This window comes from Cucurbita moschata, unplaced genomic scaffold (genome assembly GCF_002738365.1).
Source record: "Cucurbita moschata cultivar Rifu unplaced genomic scaffold, Cmos_1.0 Cmo_Scf00026, whole genome shotgun sequence".
Classification (NCBI taxonomy): Eukaryota; Viridiplantae; Streptophyta; class Magnoliopsida; order Cucurbitales; family Cucurbitaceae; genus Cucurbita; species Cucurbita moschata.
In genome coordinates this window covers 2,600,771-2,617,822 of record NW_019268542.1, presented here as the reverse complement: position 1 = coordinate 2,617,822, position 17,052 = coordinate 2,600,771, and the positions used below count along the sequence as shown (strand labels likewise).

Here is a 17,052-nt window from a genome sequence, read left to right as displayed (position 1 = left end):
TAGCGACGCCTGGCATCTTTCCAGCACCTTACCGGCGGTTCTCCGGCGACTTTTCAACTTGTCATTTGTAGCCCAATTTTCACCGTTTCGACCCTCTTGGACCTTTTTTCGACCCTGGTTAAGGTAATTGACGTGTGCGAGCACCCTAGAGATTCACACTCGCACATGTGAGTTGTGTGTAGGGAAGTACTGCACATCCAATCTCTCTGAGACTGGAGCCACCCCTATAATGATTAAAGATAAGTTCCTAAATCATGATTGCATGTGTTTGCATTTGCATTTGCAAGACCCCTTACAATGGAGCCCCTTACTGAGTATTCTTCGAATTACTCAAGCTGTCTACCACACCATTTTTCAGGTAAAGGCAAGACACACTAATACAGAAGACGACGCCATCGCAAGCAGAGACTATGGCATGTGGTAGATTCATATTTAAATTTCTAAGTTTAGGTTAGAATAAATTGTTATGCATTTCATTATTTTAAATTATTTTGTATTGCTTTTATTTTCTCTAAATATCAATATTTCATATTTAAACTCGTAAGACCAGGACTATGTTTTCTAGAAAAAAAAAGTTGTTTTAAGCATTTTTTGAAGTTTATGTTATAATGATGTTCATGTAAGAGTTATATTTCCGCATTATAGATGAGTCGTGTGGAAATTTAGGGTCTTTACCCAATTTGACAAATACAGTGTATTTAATTTTTTTCTCTAATTTTTTTTAATTAAATAAATGGTTATTTATCTTGGAAAGGGTGACAATTACACGCCTAATATTAATTTAGTTAATATTATATAATTAATCCCTCACATTATAATTTTTTACAACTCCCCAAATGTTTCCCAAAAAAAAGATCATTTATTTAAAAATATTATTATTTTAAATTCCTTTTCCAGACGACATTGACAGAGCATATTATATTTTAAATCATTTATGTTTTTTTTTTGTTATATTTAATAAAACTAAATCCTCACCCAATTAATTAAGAGCATTGAACATATTTAATATTATAAATTTGGTAGACCAATAAATTACTATATTAACTCTTTTCTAAAGAGAATATTTAAAAGAATAATGAAGAAAATTAAATTGTTAAATTTTTTTTTTAAATCTTCCATTTAAAAATCGTTCGATTGGAGTTTTATTTTTCTCGAGAATTCTAAGTGGTTGTTCTTATTATTATCTGTATAGAAAACTATTTTTAGAATCGAATTATTGAAGTAAGCGATTACCAATTTGATCTCTAAACTCATGTAAAAGTGTGCAAAAGATTCTCGAAAAACCAAACATATTTTTAGAATCGAGTCTGACATTCTCGATCACCTGCGACGAGGATAGAACGAGAAACAGAGAGGGAGGATCGAAGAAAACTCCAGCGAGAGTCTGAAATGAAACTATCACAACCGACGTCGAAAAGCTTGGTTAACACCAAGAGGAGGATCCCCGACAATTGCACATCATCTTAGGGTAAGTTTTGTGCCCTTTTCGTTACGTATTGTCATTGGTAAACGAAGCCAAAATTTGGGATTCCTAAGTTTCTTAGATATGTGGTTCTTCAGTGTTTTTAAGTCACGAGACTTCGAGGAAGAGAAGAGGAGAGACAAACTGAGAGAAGAGGGAGAAAAAGGACTCAAATTGACCTCGAAAACGTCGTGGGAAGGAGAGAGAAGGTTCGCCGGAAAAATGCATAGGAAGTCAGGTGAAGAAGAAAAGACCTGTCGGATCCGGGTCGGACCCATCTGTGACCACGACCCGCGGCCGCCTCTGCAACCCAAACCGCTGGCTCAGCCTGCAAACCCTCGGCCCAAGTTTTGCCTCGGCCCAGTAGCCCACATCTGCAGTAGTCCAATAACCCGAGGCCCAAACCTGTTTTCTACAGCTTGGCTCGGCTTCCAACGGCTTATCTGGCTCGATTTTCCATTTCCAGCTCAATTTCTACCATTCTGACCCTCCCGAACTTGTTTTCGGCTCAAATTAAGGTAATTGAGGCCATTTTAGAGTTGTATTTCACATTATTAATATAATTGAGAAATACTAACAAAATTTGACGAAAGGTGCGATAGAAAACGAACCCCGACAACAATTGGAGCAACTCTTGAAGAATGGGAGATTACGTTAATTAAATTAGGGAATACTCCTGCTAAGGCCAAGGATAGGTTAGAAATTGTATGAGTTACAATTTATGATTGTTTGAGATAACATACGATGATGCATGTGATATTTATGTCTACAATGTATGAGCTGTATCGTATGATGTCGTACACTAGTTATATGATGATGTATGATGATGTATGAACTATGGTGTATAAGCTATGATGATGTACGATAACGTATGGTGCATTATATGATGATGTATGATGTATTTGATGTACTCGATGCACTTGATGGCTTTATGATGACTATAATGTCTTGCATGACGTTTACCCTAATATGATTATGTTTTCCAATATTAAGCATGTTGTATGATGATGTATCGACCTAGGACACAACCCTAAGATTATGAAAAATGATATTAATATAAATATCTAACGAGCATCTGTTACTAAGCTTAGCAAAGAGATGAGACTACGGTTCTGTCTAAAGAGATGTTAATATGAGAACTAGAAGAATCATGTATGTTGTATGTACATAAACATTGAGATACTTCCCCAGACGTGCACTGTATCATAATCATAATGTAATGAAGGTGTTTATGGAGAGGGGTTCGCCTGCACAGAACTTGTCTGATGGACTGCTGATGAAGGGTCAGTGGGTTGTAGTTGATGCAATTGGCTTGCTTTTAAGGCTAGGTGGAAGATTCTTCCGGATTTGAATGTGGGTTTAAGCCATGCGCCACAGACCATTGTTGCTTGCTGTGTGTTGCATAATTTGTGTCAAATTGCTAAGGAGCCAGAGCCTGAACCATTGAAGGACCCAAATGAGACTGGCCCAAATGGCCCAAGAGTCGGTGTGTTATTATGGTGAAAGTGTGAGGCAGGCACGGGTTGATAATTTGTATCAAAGGCTTCGATCGAGGCTGATTTGGATACAAAGAACAAAACTCGAACTTTCTTAAGGATAAATTGGTGACACGAACTTAAGCTAATCAAGTAAGTGACTTTACCATCGCATGGTTATATTTGATGTTGACACGCGCCCCGTGGTTCTGCACGTGTCATATATATTGATATATGTGAATTGATTATGGATGAATATGCATATGTTATGATATGTATATGATTGTGAATTGTATGATAATACTTACGGTATGATATGTTCAATGATATGTTTGAGATATGATATGAGAAGGATGCACTAAACGTAATGTAATGATAGAAGTAAGATATGTTCATGAAACGTTAAAGTTAGGTTACGTATCGAAGTGCTATAGATATGAGAGATTGATAAAAACGATATGGTCATGAACTATTGATAAAAGAATATGGTTAGGTTATGGGTAGAAAGGGATATGGTTTAGGGTTTAGGGTTTAGGATTATAATAAATTGATAGAATGAAAGCATTAAGATACGTTTTTATAACGATATGACTAAGATAAGTTTATGTAACAATATGACTGTGATACGTATAAGAATGTTAAGACTATGATAAGTTTGGGAACAATATGACACAAAGTGTTTATGGTATGATATGATTATGATACGACATGTGAATAACGGAGATATAAATATATGTATATGTATGTATGTGTATGTATATGTATGTATATATATCTATATGTATGTGTATGTATATGTATGTATATATGTCTATATGTATATGTATGTATATATGTATGTATGTCTATATGTAACATTTCGCATCACAATATATCGTATCATAAACATGTCAATTTATCACATATCTCGTATCATAAAACATTTCATATCATCTTGGTACACATCCAAGTTACCTTTTATGATAGTACCATAGGAAAATAAATTGAAAGGATGGGTCCTGTTATTTCATTCGCATGTTCTTACATTTAACCCCAATATTGAGATCACCTACGAAGTATTTCTTTAAATACTCAAGCCACGTGCTACTTCTATTTCAGGTTAAGGCAAGACATTCATGTACGGCAGACGACGACATCGCAACTCAAGACCATGAGACATGCATAGGGTAGTCGTATTTATTTTCTTAGATTTAGGCTAGAATATGATGTTTTTAATTTAAACGTTTATTTATTTTATTTAGCCTTTTGTTTTGTCGTTTTTAAAAGTATTTTCAAAACACGTAAGTCCGACTGTATTATAAGATGAAGGTGATGTTTTATAAAAGTTTAAATAAAGTATTTTCGCATTCAATGTTCATGATATGTATATGTATACAGTAGTGGCGAGTGAAGACCTTAAATTAAGTAGAAAATTTTGGATTTACCAGTTAAACATAAATATAAAAATTTTGGAACCATAATATATATACAAACAAAAAAAAGAAAAAAGAAAAAAGAAAATGATATCCACAAAAGTAAATGAACCAAAACCATTGTATGCATTATAGGTGACAAAATTGATTGATGTAAATATAACATTCATATAGAAAAAACGATATACCTTTATATATATATATATATATACACATATATATACATATTATAAAGGTATATATCAAATAAGCGAAGTTTATATTAAATCTAAAGGAAAGAGTCTCCCACGAAGTTTATATTAAATCTAAAGAAAAGAGTCTTCAACGAAGTTGGTATGAAATCTAAAGGAAAGAGTCTCAATTAAGTTATCGTTGCACAGAGATGTAAAAGATAGTGATTCGTATGAATCATTGAGTTCGGATACTCACTTTGTCAAAGGTCTTTGATCGGTATGAGTATTTGCATAGTTGTGGCTGCATACCGTTGTGGCTGCAGCTGCCTCACATAAGGTTGAAGCTTCTCCGGTAAGTAGTGGCCGCGAATCTGCCATTCAAATTTATATAAGTTTTAACAAACATTTAAGCAAGCAATGATTTTAAACTTTAAAAATATTTAATACTTTAAGTCACCATACCAGCAAGCCCACATTCCAAGCACAAGTGATCTAAATTGTTCGGCTCGAGAATGTCAAGGACTTCATTATAAGCTCTATCTTCCATGACATTATTTGATAGCAAATATGTCTGTTTTCATACAACATCCGACTCAGTTTAAAGTTCTCTATTTCAACATACAGAAATAAAAGTTCAAAGAGTGTGTGTAACCTCTGATAATGGCTCATATCTGGTATAGCTTTGACACTCAAAAGCGTTTTCAACCATCATCGTCCATGTTTTATCTGGAACTTTGTTACCAAGCAGCTGCACAAATTGTTATTTGGTTGGTTTAGACTCTCGGTCGAAGCATATCAAAATGAATAATCGGATTAGAAAGAAATAAGAAGAGGGTTTCTTTGATACTAACATACTTCAATTACAATACTTTTCCAACTTATATTTAATGGAACACTAACCATTCTTCTCTTAGAACGGTTTAACAACAAATAACTTCAATTTTGATTTTGTTGGGCTACCTTTTTCAGAAGAGCAGAACCTATTTCATGGTATTTCAGTAAGAAGTCGCCCACATTTTTTATGCCATGGGAGGATAAGTTTTTGTGATACGCGCCATCTTTTCCAATGCCTTCCAATCGCCAAACTTCATCTTCTCTGCTCGGAGGATGATGCTTCTTGTTCACTAAAACCATGTAAAGAAGTAAGATTCATTCATTCAACGATGTAGAACTACAAAATGGTTAGTTCTGTAAAGAGATACAGCTTACCTTCCCCACGATGATCCATGACCCTAAAAGATTGGGACACAGCAACCCCAATTGTTGGAAACATGGCTAGAATTTTTTCATCTATAATCTTCGCTATTATACGAAACTTCTTGGATTTCGTCCAACTCGAGTTGTCCGTAATACACACGCAATTAATGGGAGCATAGCCATTCTCCAAAAGGAATTTGGTACCATCACCATGCATTAAAGGCCTTTTCCCCTCTCTTGCGGATAAAACGTTTCGATTCAATTCACTTACACTACGGTTAGTTCCATCATAGTCTCCATTGACAAGACCGAGCTCAACCGCAGCCGATGCCATGAGACCCGTGCGTATTATGTCATTGGTTGTGGCATCACAAATTGCAACTACCAGAGCCTCACCATTTTCTGCTTTGATTTTGTTGTTGGTGAAGATAGTGGAGGCTGGTTGATTGCAGAAAACTAGCTTGAACTTCTCAACCCCTCCTTCAACAATTGCTTCTTCTCCACTCTCTATCCTTTCTCTATGTGATCAAACCAAACCATAGGTTAATAGGAATACGTAACAATATGCCGGGTAGGACTAAATTCTGAGTCAATAAGCTCTGCTTGTTCAAACTCGAACATTAAACATCACGGAATGCGACAGTCATGCATTAAGAAAACAGTAATCATGGAACATCTATAGGAACAGAGTTGTACGTTTTACCACAAATACCTTAATACAAACAAACTATCTCCTCAAGTTACCATGTTATTTATTTCATTTCTTTCAAGTTCGATTATTTGTTTCAGGGTACTTTCAATAAGGATAAAAAAAACCTAACCTAAATTATTATAAATTTGAAAAATCCAAAAAAAATTTAGTTAACAAATCAGTAAAGAAACGGTGAGAAAACAAACATAATTATCCTACACAAAACTAAAAACAAAATTCTCATAAAATTGTATCTAGATCTCACTTGTTACAATCACACTTTTGACAACAGGGGATTTGCAATTATGCGGCACTCACTTTCCAACAACAAGTGAGTTAAGCAAATTCGTTCTTGCATCGTCTACGGCCAAGCGGCGTATGCTCGAGCTTCTAGTTTCGGTTCAAGAAGAAAGTTTTAGAAAATGGGGCAGAGAGATTTGAAAGCAAGATTTGAGAGACTGAAATTGGTGTAATATGTGATGCAAACAAAAAGGTAACAACAACGTATGTAACTATCGGGTAGGAAGATTGTTAATTTCACAAAACTAGAATAGAATCGAATCAAATAGACAAGTAGAAGAACGAAAATGAATGAATTAAAATACGAACCTTAGTAATTCAAGAAGAGGATGAAAGTGGGTTTGAAGTGCATTTATCACTCCCACTTCAACCTTAAAAAACACAAATGTCAGAGATGAATTTCATATTCAAATTTGGATTTTCAAGAAAGGTTCAAAAAATAAAAAATACCCAATTGCTCAAGATAGGTTGGATTCGAGACAAAAATTCAAGCACGTGTTCATCTTCAGCTACAGATCTATCTCCAATACTATAATGAGAAACAAACGGACAAGAACATCAAAACCTAGAAAACTCAGAAAAAATAGAAATAAAAAATAGAGAGAGAGAAAGAGAGTGAACCCAGATGAAGAAGAAGGGCGAGTTCTTTTAGGGTTAGGGTTGTGATCATCATCATTAGGAGGCATCTTGCTCTTGCCCTTCCCATCCATTTTGATATCTATGCCTCTGCAAATTGATACTCAAAATCTTGAAATTTGAATTTGAAGGAGTGATGTGGTGAAAGAAGGAGAGAGAGAGGAAGAGAAGAGGGACTTGTGAACTCAAAATCTTCCATTAAGGAGAGCTTGTTTAGAGAGAGAGAGAGAAAGAGTGGGAGCTTAGTAATTGTTTGGAAATTTCAGATAACGTGATCTTTCATTGGCGAGGGCTAAGCAAATTCCACCTATCCTAATTACTTCCCCAATTAAATTAAATTTTCAAAATTTTCAATAATAGATCTAAATTGTCAACAAAAGTCAATATAGGGATGAAAACGGTAACCGCGGCTAGCAGATATTGTCAGCTTTCCTTTTGAGAGGTAGGAGAAGAAGTTGCTGGCACTCGTTCTTGCTCGTGTGTACTCCCCTTTGAAGAAGAGTGTTTTGTCCTCGCTGACACTCGTTCCTGCTCGTGTCTACTCCCCTTCAGAGAAGGGTGTTTTGTCCTCGCTGGCACTCGTTCCTGCTCGTGTCTACTCCCCTTTGGGGAAGGGTGTTTTGTCCTTGCTGGCACTCGTTCCTACTCGTGTCTACCCCCCTTTGGGGAAGAGTGAGAAGGCTGGCACATCGTCTGATGTTTGACTCTAATACCATTTGTAACAGCCTAGACCCACTGCTAGCAGATATTGTCCTCTTCGGGCTTTCCCTTTCGGGCTTCCCCTCAAGGGTGTTTTGTCCTTGCTGGCACTCGTTCCTACTCGTGTCTACCCCCCTTTGGGGAAGAGTGAGAAGGCTGGCACATCGTCTGATGTCAGGCTCTAATACCATTTGTAACAGCCTAGACCCACCACTAGCAGATATTGTCTTCTTCGGGCTTTCCCTTTCGGGCTTCCCCTCAAGGCTTTAAAACACGTCTAGTAGGACATCACAAAAACTAATGTAGGACATCACAAAAACTGTCTATGGGTATTTCATAAATCATCTACAAACGTTTTAATGTTATTTTTGGAGGTTGATGAGTGTTTTTAACATGAGTATTAACAATAAATGTATATTTTAGTATTTTTAAAAAAATTAAAATGTGTTTTTGAAGTTTTTAAAAAATTATGAATATTTTTGAAGTAAATTAGGAAGGGTTTTCATAAAAAGACGACAGTTCATCCTTCGGAACCATATCACATTCCGGATATGATGAAATATGATGAATTGAGACGGTATTTTGTAAATACATCATTATCTTGAATATATTAATTATTTCTTTATTTTTCGATCGTCTGGACGGGACAAAAGAAACATCTTTTTCTTTCTTCAACAATTTATGATCTCTAGTGAACCTCTCAATAGGGCTCGAACACATATGAAGTTCTAACCATCTGTCAGAGAAAAAGAACAAATGGATCTTGTGGAATTCCTGAGAAATTCTTCAATTTCTTCTGGAAACAAATGATTATTCATCTGCTTCTCACGTTCCGTGAATAGTCAAGACATTAAGGAATATCCATACGCGGTATAAGTTAGCTATAATTACGAGATGTCTACTCAGATCAATAAACTTTTTTATCTTCATTCTTGCCATCTATTTTAACCTTCATTTTTTTTTATTTTACACACAAATGGAGATGGGACGGAATCAGGGCAAGCTCGAGAAATTGGGTAGGGTAAGGGGGAACATGAATAGCCGGGATATTGAGGAGTATCTATATTTACGAGATGTCTACTCAGACCAATAAAATTTTTCTATCTTCGTTCTTGCCATCTATTTTAACCTTCATTTTTTATTCTATATACACACAAATGGAGATGGGACGAGAATTAGGGCAAACTCGAGAAATTGGGTAGGGTAAGGGAGAGAAAATATAATCAACCCCGTTTAGCCAACAACCACAATTTAAATTTACATCTATATAGGTGTAACAGTCTAAGCCCACCGCTAGCAGATATTGTCCTCTTTGGGATTTCCCTTTCGAGCTTCTTCTCAAGGCTTTAAAACATGTCTGCTAGGGGAAGGTTTTCGCACCTTAATAAAGGATGTTTCGTTCTCCTCCCAACCAATATAAGACTCTCGTAATAGGGAAGAACATTTTATTTAATTTCTACAGATATGGTCAAAAGTGTTAAATTTTTATATATCAAAGTTGAAAGACTAAATTATTATTTTCATTAAAATTTATTATTTACCTAACTTTTACTGTACATTATTTTTACAGAACTATGTATGTATGTATATATTATTAGCTCAAAAATAATTATGCATAGGGAAAATATTTGAGTGATTAGTCGAGGAGAGATAATTGGAGGAAGAGATGAAAGGTGAGTGGAGAGAACTGGGGTAGAAATATTTAGGTGTAAGATTTGTACTATTCCACAATTTTCACTCTGACACACAAATATTTAAGTTGTTTCGTATATTTTATAAGATTTTGTTCGATTCAGGTCAACTCGAAATTTTGTCCAATGAACTCGAAACTCGAACCGAACCTATTCAATTTCAGAAAATTAACCCAATCTAACCTAACCTCAAATGTTATCTAATCCAACTCAATCCCCTATGATTCGGGTTGGGTCGGTTCGAGTTGTTGAGTTTAATGTATATCCCTGTAATTGGTGTTATTGAAGGGCTTTATAAATAATAATAATTTTTTTTAATGTTATTAATTTACATATAAACATTCTCAATACTATGATAATAATTATTATATTTCGTTGTAATTTGGCTGCTCACGAGTTTCGAACCTATGCCTCACGAGTTTCAAACCTATGCCTCACGGCACCCAATGAAAAAAATTCAGCTTTCAACGGTAGGAGTGTACATGGTCCGGATTAAGTTGGGTTGAAGGATTTTTTTGACCCAACCCAAAAGTTCGAGCTGGTTAGATTGGTAATCCAACCCAACCCGAAAATTTTCACAACCCAACCCAACCCAACCCAACCCTCTATTTTCGGATTGGTTCCGGTTGTTAAAAATTTATCCACAATTTATAATATTTTTTTTTTTATAGAACTTATACCGGATAATTAAAAGTTTACAAACAAACCCAAATCAATATATAATTATTCACACAAAAAAAAGAGCGAAAATTGTAACATATTAACATAGTTCAACATCCTCATAAAACTAAGACAACTAAAATATCGACACTTGTTGAGAATTATTATAATTGAAATAGTCTACCTTTATAACGAAGTCGAGTTCTTTATAAAAAGAAAAGATATCAATAAAAAGGATTAGTCTATAAATACTATATATAACAAAAAAAAATATATATATATATATAATTGAAATAGTCTAATAAGTTAGAGATGATGGAGTTAGAGAGCCTATTAGAAAAATAAAAAATATATATAAATTGTGATATAATAATGTTACGAACACATAGATAATAAATACATTAGAATTTAGAATTACTTGTTTCAATTTTATAACAAAATTTTTAAATCCATTGAAACTAATTTTTTTTCCGATCCAATTTTATCTCTAGTGTTACAGAATTTCTAAAATAATATAAAATTCTCTCACGTACTACATGTTGATTAAGAAGCTATTTTAGGTGTGAGTGTTATGAAGGTAAATTTCTTAGTATATTTTATACATTTTTGTTTGGTTCGGGGCAATTCAGGGTTTTGTCCCATGAACTCGAAACCGAACCAAGTTAGTTCGGGTTCAGAAAAATGAATCCAAACCAACCCGAAAGGCTAATCCAACCCAACCAACCCCTATAGTTCGGGTTGGGTTGGTCTGGATTGTCGGGTTGAATGCACCCCTATTCAACTTTTAATTTCCATTACAATTCTAAAAAACCATTTCGTATATTCATGTATTTCAAAATTGAAATTCTTTTGCCATTAACTTTGAATGGAAACCATTAATACTTTATTTCAACTACCTTAAATCTTTTAAGAGCGTCTGCGAAATATGAGTTAGTGCTTGGGGAAAGGGATACGATAGCGAGAGCAAGATAACTCCTGCGCTTACGCTTGCTATTCAAAATTGGAATGAAGAATGACTTCGAGACAAAAGAAAAGGCCTGATTCTTGGCAATACCAATACCTAAAGCTCACTGAACTTGAGCTATCGTAATTCAGTTTTCGCAATTTCTCTCCCCTTTCCTAAGAAAATAGTGTAAGCCAACTCATCAAGGTCAAGGGGCACTAATGGAAGAGTCAAATGCCTCGACTTTATATATATATATATATATATATATATATCCGGAACGAAAAGACATTGCATTGGAGACGGACGATTGACAGGACCGAAGCAAAAAACCCATAAACAAAGTACTCAAGGTATATACACTGCTCTAAGATTAGGTAGGAGTCGATTTCACAAATATAAGAGCTTGGAGACTGACCTAGCTGCAACAGATATTGTTAAGATCTTACCTGAGAATATTGTAACGGCACTCGTTGAATCTACTGTGGTAGTTTGTATTCTATTTTACACGTTGTGAACATTAATGAAAATTCAATTTTCAATCCCACTTTTGTTTCTCATTCTTAATCTCGTACCAGAGCTTTTCATTTTTAACATATTAAAAAAATGATCATCATCGACTACTGACATGACATTGGTAAACGACCCAAAGAAATTTGATTATAATTCAATTCGTGACGATCATAAGTAGAAAATTCATACTCTTCAGTCATTGATAAACAATTTGTTCGACAATATTCAACGCAGTTACCATAAAATATACAGATCCCGAAATCAATACTGTAATTAAGCAATCGTTTCTTTCGAATATTCGTTTCCAATTTCCAATCAACAACGGGAAGATCTATAGGACATACACGAACACATACTTCACAAGTAATGAATTTATCAAATTCAAAATGGATTTGACTGCGGAAACGCTCCGATGCAATTAATTTTTCCGTAAGGATATTGAATAGTTACATGCAAATGATTTGCATGGGATAAAGTAATCATGAAACCCAGACTAATGTACCTTGCAGCTCGTACTCGTACTGTTTGTTGACTATAATTCATGTTAATTTCCTATTTCGTTTCGAAATAGAGTAAAAAATATTTGTAACAATCCTAACAAAAAAAAAGTTCCATTCGAGATTGGACTAAGAAAGGGAAGGAAGAAAGCGAGTCAGTATGCTAATGCCTCATCCTCAAATCAATCCTTCCCATAGGTTATTGTCCCAATGAATAAGTAAGTGTAGGAGTGAAAGCTTCATATAACTCGAGCATATAATTTGATGGATCATGGTCTGATTGTCTGAGTTGGAGGACGTGTTGAAGAGAGATATTTGAGGAGGTGAGAGATTAGTGGAGAGAGAGAGAGCTCGGTTACCATTTTTTTTTAATTATTATTATTATTTATTTATTTATTATTATTATTACTTTTTAGGATGTTACACGCTTATTATCCTTAAAACATATTGTATCATTGAGCTTCCTAAAGCGAACGACATATACTAGTGCATTCAATCAAACTTCTCTTTATAGCCTTTGACTTTAGCCCCTAAAAAGTAGATGCATCCATGTGCTCAAGGAAACCTACTCCTCATTTAATTCTATTATAATTTTTGTCTCTTAAAGTACATAAAACGAAGTTAGGTTTAAGTCGACGGGTGATCTAAAAAACACTACTAAACTAAGTGCCGAAGGAACACAATCTATCAAATGTGTTCTACAGTTTACAAGTAAAGAAGTTGAAGAGACGGTTCAGTCATAACTGAACCAACTAAGATCATAGGGAGCGATTCTTGCAACCACTAATGATAGTTGGAGTCGGGTTTTTTCTCAATGTTTTTCTTTCATACTTCTATTGCCAAAGCGTTACTTATAGAAGTGTTGAAAATGTTGAAAGATCACGTGGCATGATCTTTGATCCGCTCATTAATAATTTTAAAAAGAGAAAGAGAAAGATATGCAACAAGGGGTACATTCTTCTCCTTCTTGTCTTTATGAGGTCTTAGTTTTTTAAAAGTTGGGTTCGCAAACTCCAAAAACCCCTTTTATGTTGGAATTCTTTTCGCATTTGAGGAAAGAAATACAAGAACTAGCCATAAATTTCGGGAGAGATTTACGGGAGCCTTATAATCGTAATTATCGAGTATGGTGTAATGAAAAAGAGTTGATAATGAATAGACAGTTGTACGGAGAGAGATTCAAATATATTAAAAGGAGGGTTGCTCAGTCGCCATTTTTTAAATTAAAGATAGATCTATGCGAATTTCGAACAAAGATTTGTACTTATCCAAACGAGTTGGCGACCAAAAGTGGTGGGGCTCGAAGTGAGGTCTTCCATTTAGTACCCACAATGTGAAAAATCTCAAGAGTTGTATTTAACTAATTTTCCTCAAATTAGTCCTTAAACATTGAGTAATTAAAAAGCCCCTCATACACTCAATTTTAAGTCTAATGGTTTTTGAAAGCTATCACATTAAGGACCTACCAAAGAAATTTTGGAAGAAATTTAGCTCGGGAAGGACTTGAACAAAGCCCTCGAACACGATCCAATAAGCATATAGTCATTTTGATCTTATCTTAAGAGTTAAAATATGCTCGTGGGAATCTCTTGAAAATAGTCTAGAAATTTAATTTAAGTAATTATCAAGGTAATATGAAAGAATTAGGCCAAGAGCCCCATGTTAAGGGTCTCTATTTGACGTTTTGCTTAGTAAGTAATTGATAGGACTTAAAATCGGGTAAATTCTGAAATTGCCCCTCTAAATTATATCGGTTGTGCATAAAATTTTGAAGTATGACTTAATATTATGAAATATGGATGCATGCTGAATTTGAAGTTCAAAGAAGCTTGTTTGGAGCATAAACCATCGACAGAGGTAAAAATGACGAAAATACCCCTACTATGCCTACTATATTGTTTTTATGGTCTTGATGAACTCAGAATGACCCAAAACTTTACATGACACCTACTTATAATGTTATGAATGAATTATGTATGATTTTATGACGGTTTGACATAATTATGACATGTATGCTTGAAATAGGGATTTATGAACCTTAAAGAATGTTGTATGCTTAGGTTGTGCCGTAACACCCTTAGAACCAGAACCATGAACCAATACTGTAAGCTTAATACGACGCATTATTTGCTAGGTACCAATCTACTTGCCTGAGTTACTGGCGCCATAAACACTATTGAATAATACAAGAAGTACTTCTTCACCGCCTTTATAAAAATAATATAAATCATGTTATATGTAACTTTTTATTTATGATTGATAGAATACCGATCAATCACCGACTCAAAAAGCAACAAACTCATCTAATTAAACAAAAGTAGCCTTGATTTTACTTTTTCAAACTATGATGATGAGGTACACGTTTGAATAAATTAAACTAATTGGACATTGAAGTGCAAAATTCAAAGATCAAACGTCGTGTGGGAATGGTGTTCAAACATGAACCTTCGAGCCACTCATTGATAATTTTATAAAGAAAAAGAAAAAGATATGTTGACCAAATAAAGAAAGTCTTCCACTTGTCTTTGTCAAGTCCTAGCTTTTAAAAAGTTCATCTTTTGGTTCCAAACCCTAAAATTTCTTTTATGTTCGAATTCTTTTTAGGTTCTTTTGAGGAAAGAAATACAAGATCTCGCAAAGACACTCGGAGAGATTCATGGAGTCATGACTGAAGCTTTATTGGACATCTAATATTCTCTAGCAATTGACCTAGATAAGAGTTACGGAATAGATGGTTGTATGGGGAGAAACTCGAAACTCGACCATGTTTAAAAGGAGGGTTGCTAGAAATGAGGCTAAAATCTCCCATTTTCTAGATAAAGGGAAGATCACGTAGTAAGTAAGAACAACTATATTCAATAGTAAATCATGGGATGTTGGGAATTAGACACTTCCTCGGCTCAACATGTTGAGACTCTAGCGTGACTAGGGAGCAAGAAACTCCTATTTACTTGTTGGGGTAAATAAAGGCTTCTTTTTTATTGGCCACGTTGATTTTTCCTTCTTTTATTCAATTTTGGATTTTGTGCTTCAAAGTTTAGATTTTCTTTTTTAATACTCGAAAAATAGGCTTGGGATAAAGTGACCCTAAAAATGGAAAATTGGAAAAATAGCCATACAAATAGTTTCCACCATATCGTCCCAAATTCGAGTATGGCCTATGGGACTCTACCATGCCCTCGGAGATTGTTTGGATTGTTAGGATTGATATCAGTCGTTAGCTCTGATACCAGTTGTTAAGATCGCACAACAACGCACACGCTCGATCTAGGTGAACACAAAGAAAAAAAGATAGAGAAAATTGCAAGAAGAACTCTAGCTAAAAGGATTTCTTTGTATTGATGACTTCACGTATGTATAGAGAGAATTATAGAGAAAAGTACATACGTGAAGTCATTAATACAAAGAAATCCTTTTAGCCAGAGAAAAGTACATACGTGAAGTCATCAGGTATCAGAGCTAACGACTGATATCGATCCTAACATGGATAAGCTGGAAGTGGTGTAAATGGAAGGTCTCCCATTTGGTACGCACAATTTAAATTATTTGAACTAAGGGTCCTTCGAACGCTAAAACCAAGCCATTTTTAGCTCAAATTAGTCCTCAACCACTCGTAATCAAATTACCAACAACTATGTAAAAGATCTTGAAGGTTGAAAACAAGCATAGCACAATCTCCCAATTCAAGTTCTTAGATGTCTCTTACAAAGCGTAATTGCAAATTTAATTGGAGTTCTACACTCGAGTCAATAAACTCAAACTAGGGAGAGTTATGGAGTGTAAGGAACAACATTGAAGATGCCCCTACTATATATACTAGGTTGATTTTATAGTTTTGATGAACTCTGAATGACCCGAAACTTTACATGACACCTACTTATAATGTTATGGATGAATTATGTATGATTTTATGACATCTTACCTTGAGCACCTACTTATAATGTGATAATTCGTAAAAAGCATCCGTCCCTAGCGTTTGTGTGAAAAGTTTGATTAGTTGAGAATTAAAGGGTATTTAGCAAGGTTTACATAATAGAAATGCAAATGTTATAAAATAATGGGTTACTGTGTCCCAACATGATTCTTGGTCTACAAACGTTATGAAATCTATGCATAGTTGTGAGAATCCTACATTGGTTGGAAAGAAGAATGAAACACCTTTTATAAGGAAGTAGAAACTTTTCACTAGCAGACGCATTTTTAAGCCTTGAGGGACAGCCTAAAAGGGAAAGCCCCAGAAGGACAATATCATCTATATGTGGGCTTTGGCCGTTAAAAATGGTATCAGAGCCAAGTTACCGGAATGTGCTAGAGAGGAGGCTTTTCCCTAAAGGGGGTAGACACGAGGTGGTATGCCAGTAAAGACGCTAAACCCTAAAAAGGATGGATTTAGTGGGACTCGTTCCTAAAAGGGGTGGATTCCACACCAAAAAATTGTGAGGTTTAATCAATTTGATCATCAATTTTTTTACCATAAATATTACAATTTTACCTTCAATTCAAATTTAGCTAATAAACTTACTAATTTTAACAACCTCATTAATTTTAATAAAATACACAAAAATTTGTTTATCTAATTTAAGTTAAAATTTTAACCTTAAAAAATAGATATAGTATTGTTTTCTGCAAAAAAAAAAAAAAAAAAAAAAAAAAAAAAAAAAAAAAAAAAAAAAAAAAAAAAAAAAAAAAAAAAAAAAAAAAAA

At 34.5% G+C, this 17,052-nt stretch overlaps 1 protein-coding gene across 1 annotated transcript; it reads right to left on the bottom strand.

The window, feature by feature from the left end:
* Positions 1–4,605: 4,605 nt before the first annotated feature.
* Positions 4,606–7,537, bottom strand: LOC111461978 (calmodulin-binding protein 60 G-like). Its single transcript, XM_023105624.1, has 8 exons — positions 7,332–7,537; positions 7,161–7,239; positions 7,020–7,081; positions 5,732–6,237; positions 5,483–5,646; positions 5,175–5,270; positions 4,985–5,093; positions 4,606–4,893 (listed from the first exon to the last, which is right to left on the bottom strand). Exons 1-8 carry the CDS (start codon positions 7,418–7,420, stop codon positions 4,775–4,777), a joined length of 1,224 nt encoding a protein of 407 aa, XP_022961392.1. The 5' UTR covers positions 7,421–7,537; the 3' UTR covers positions 4,606–4,774.
* Positions 7,538–17,052: the final 9,515 nt, after the last annotated feature.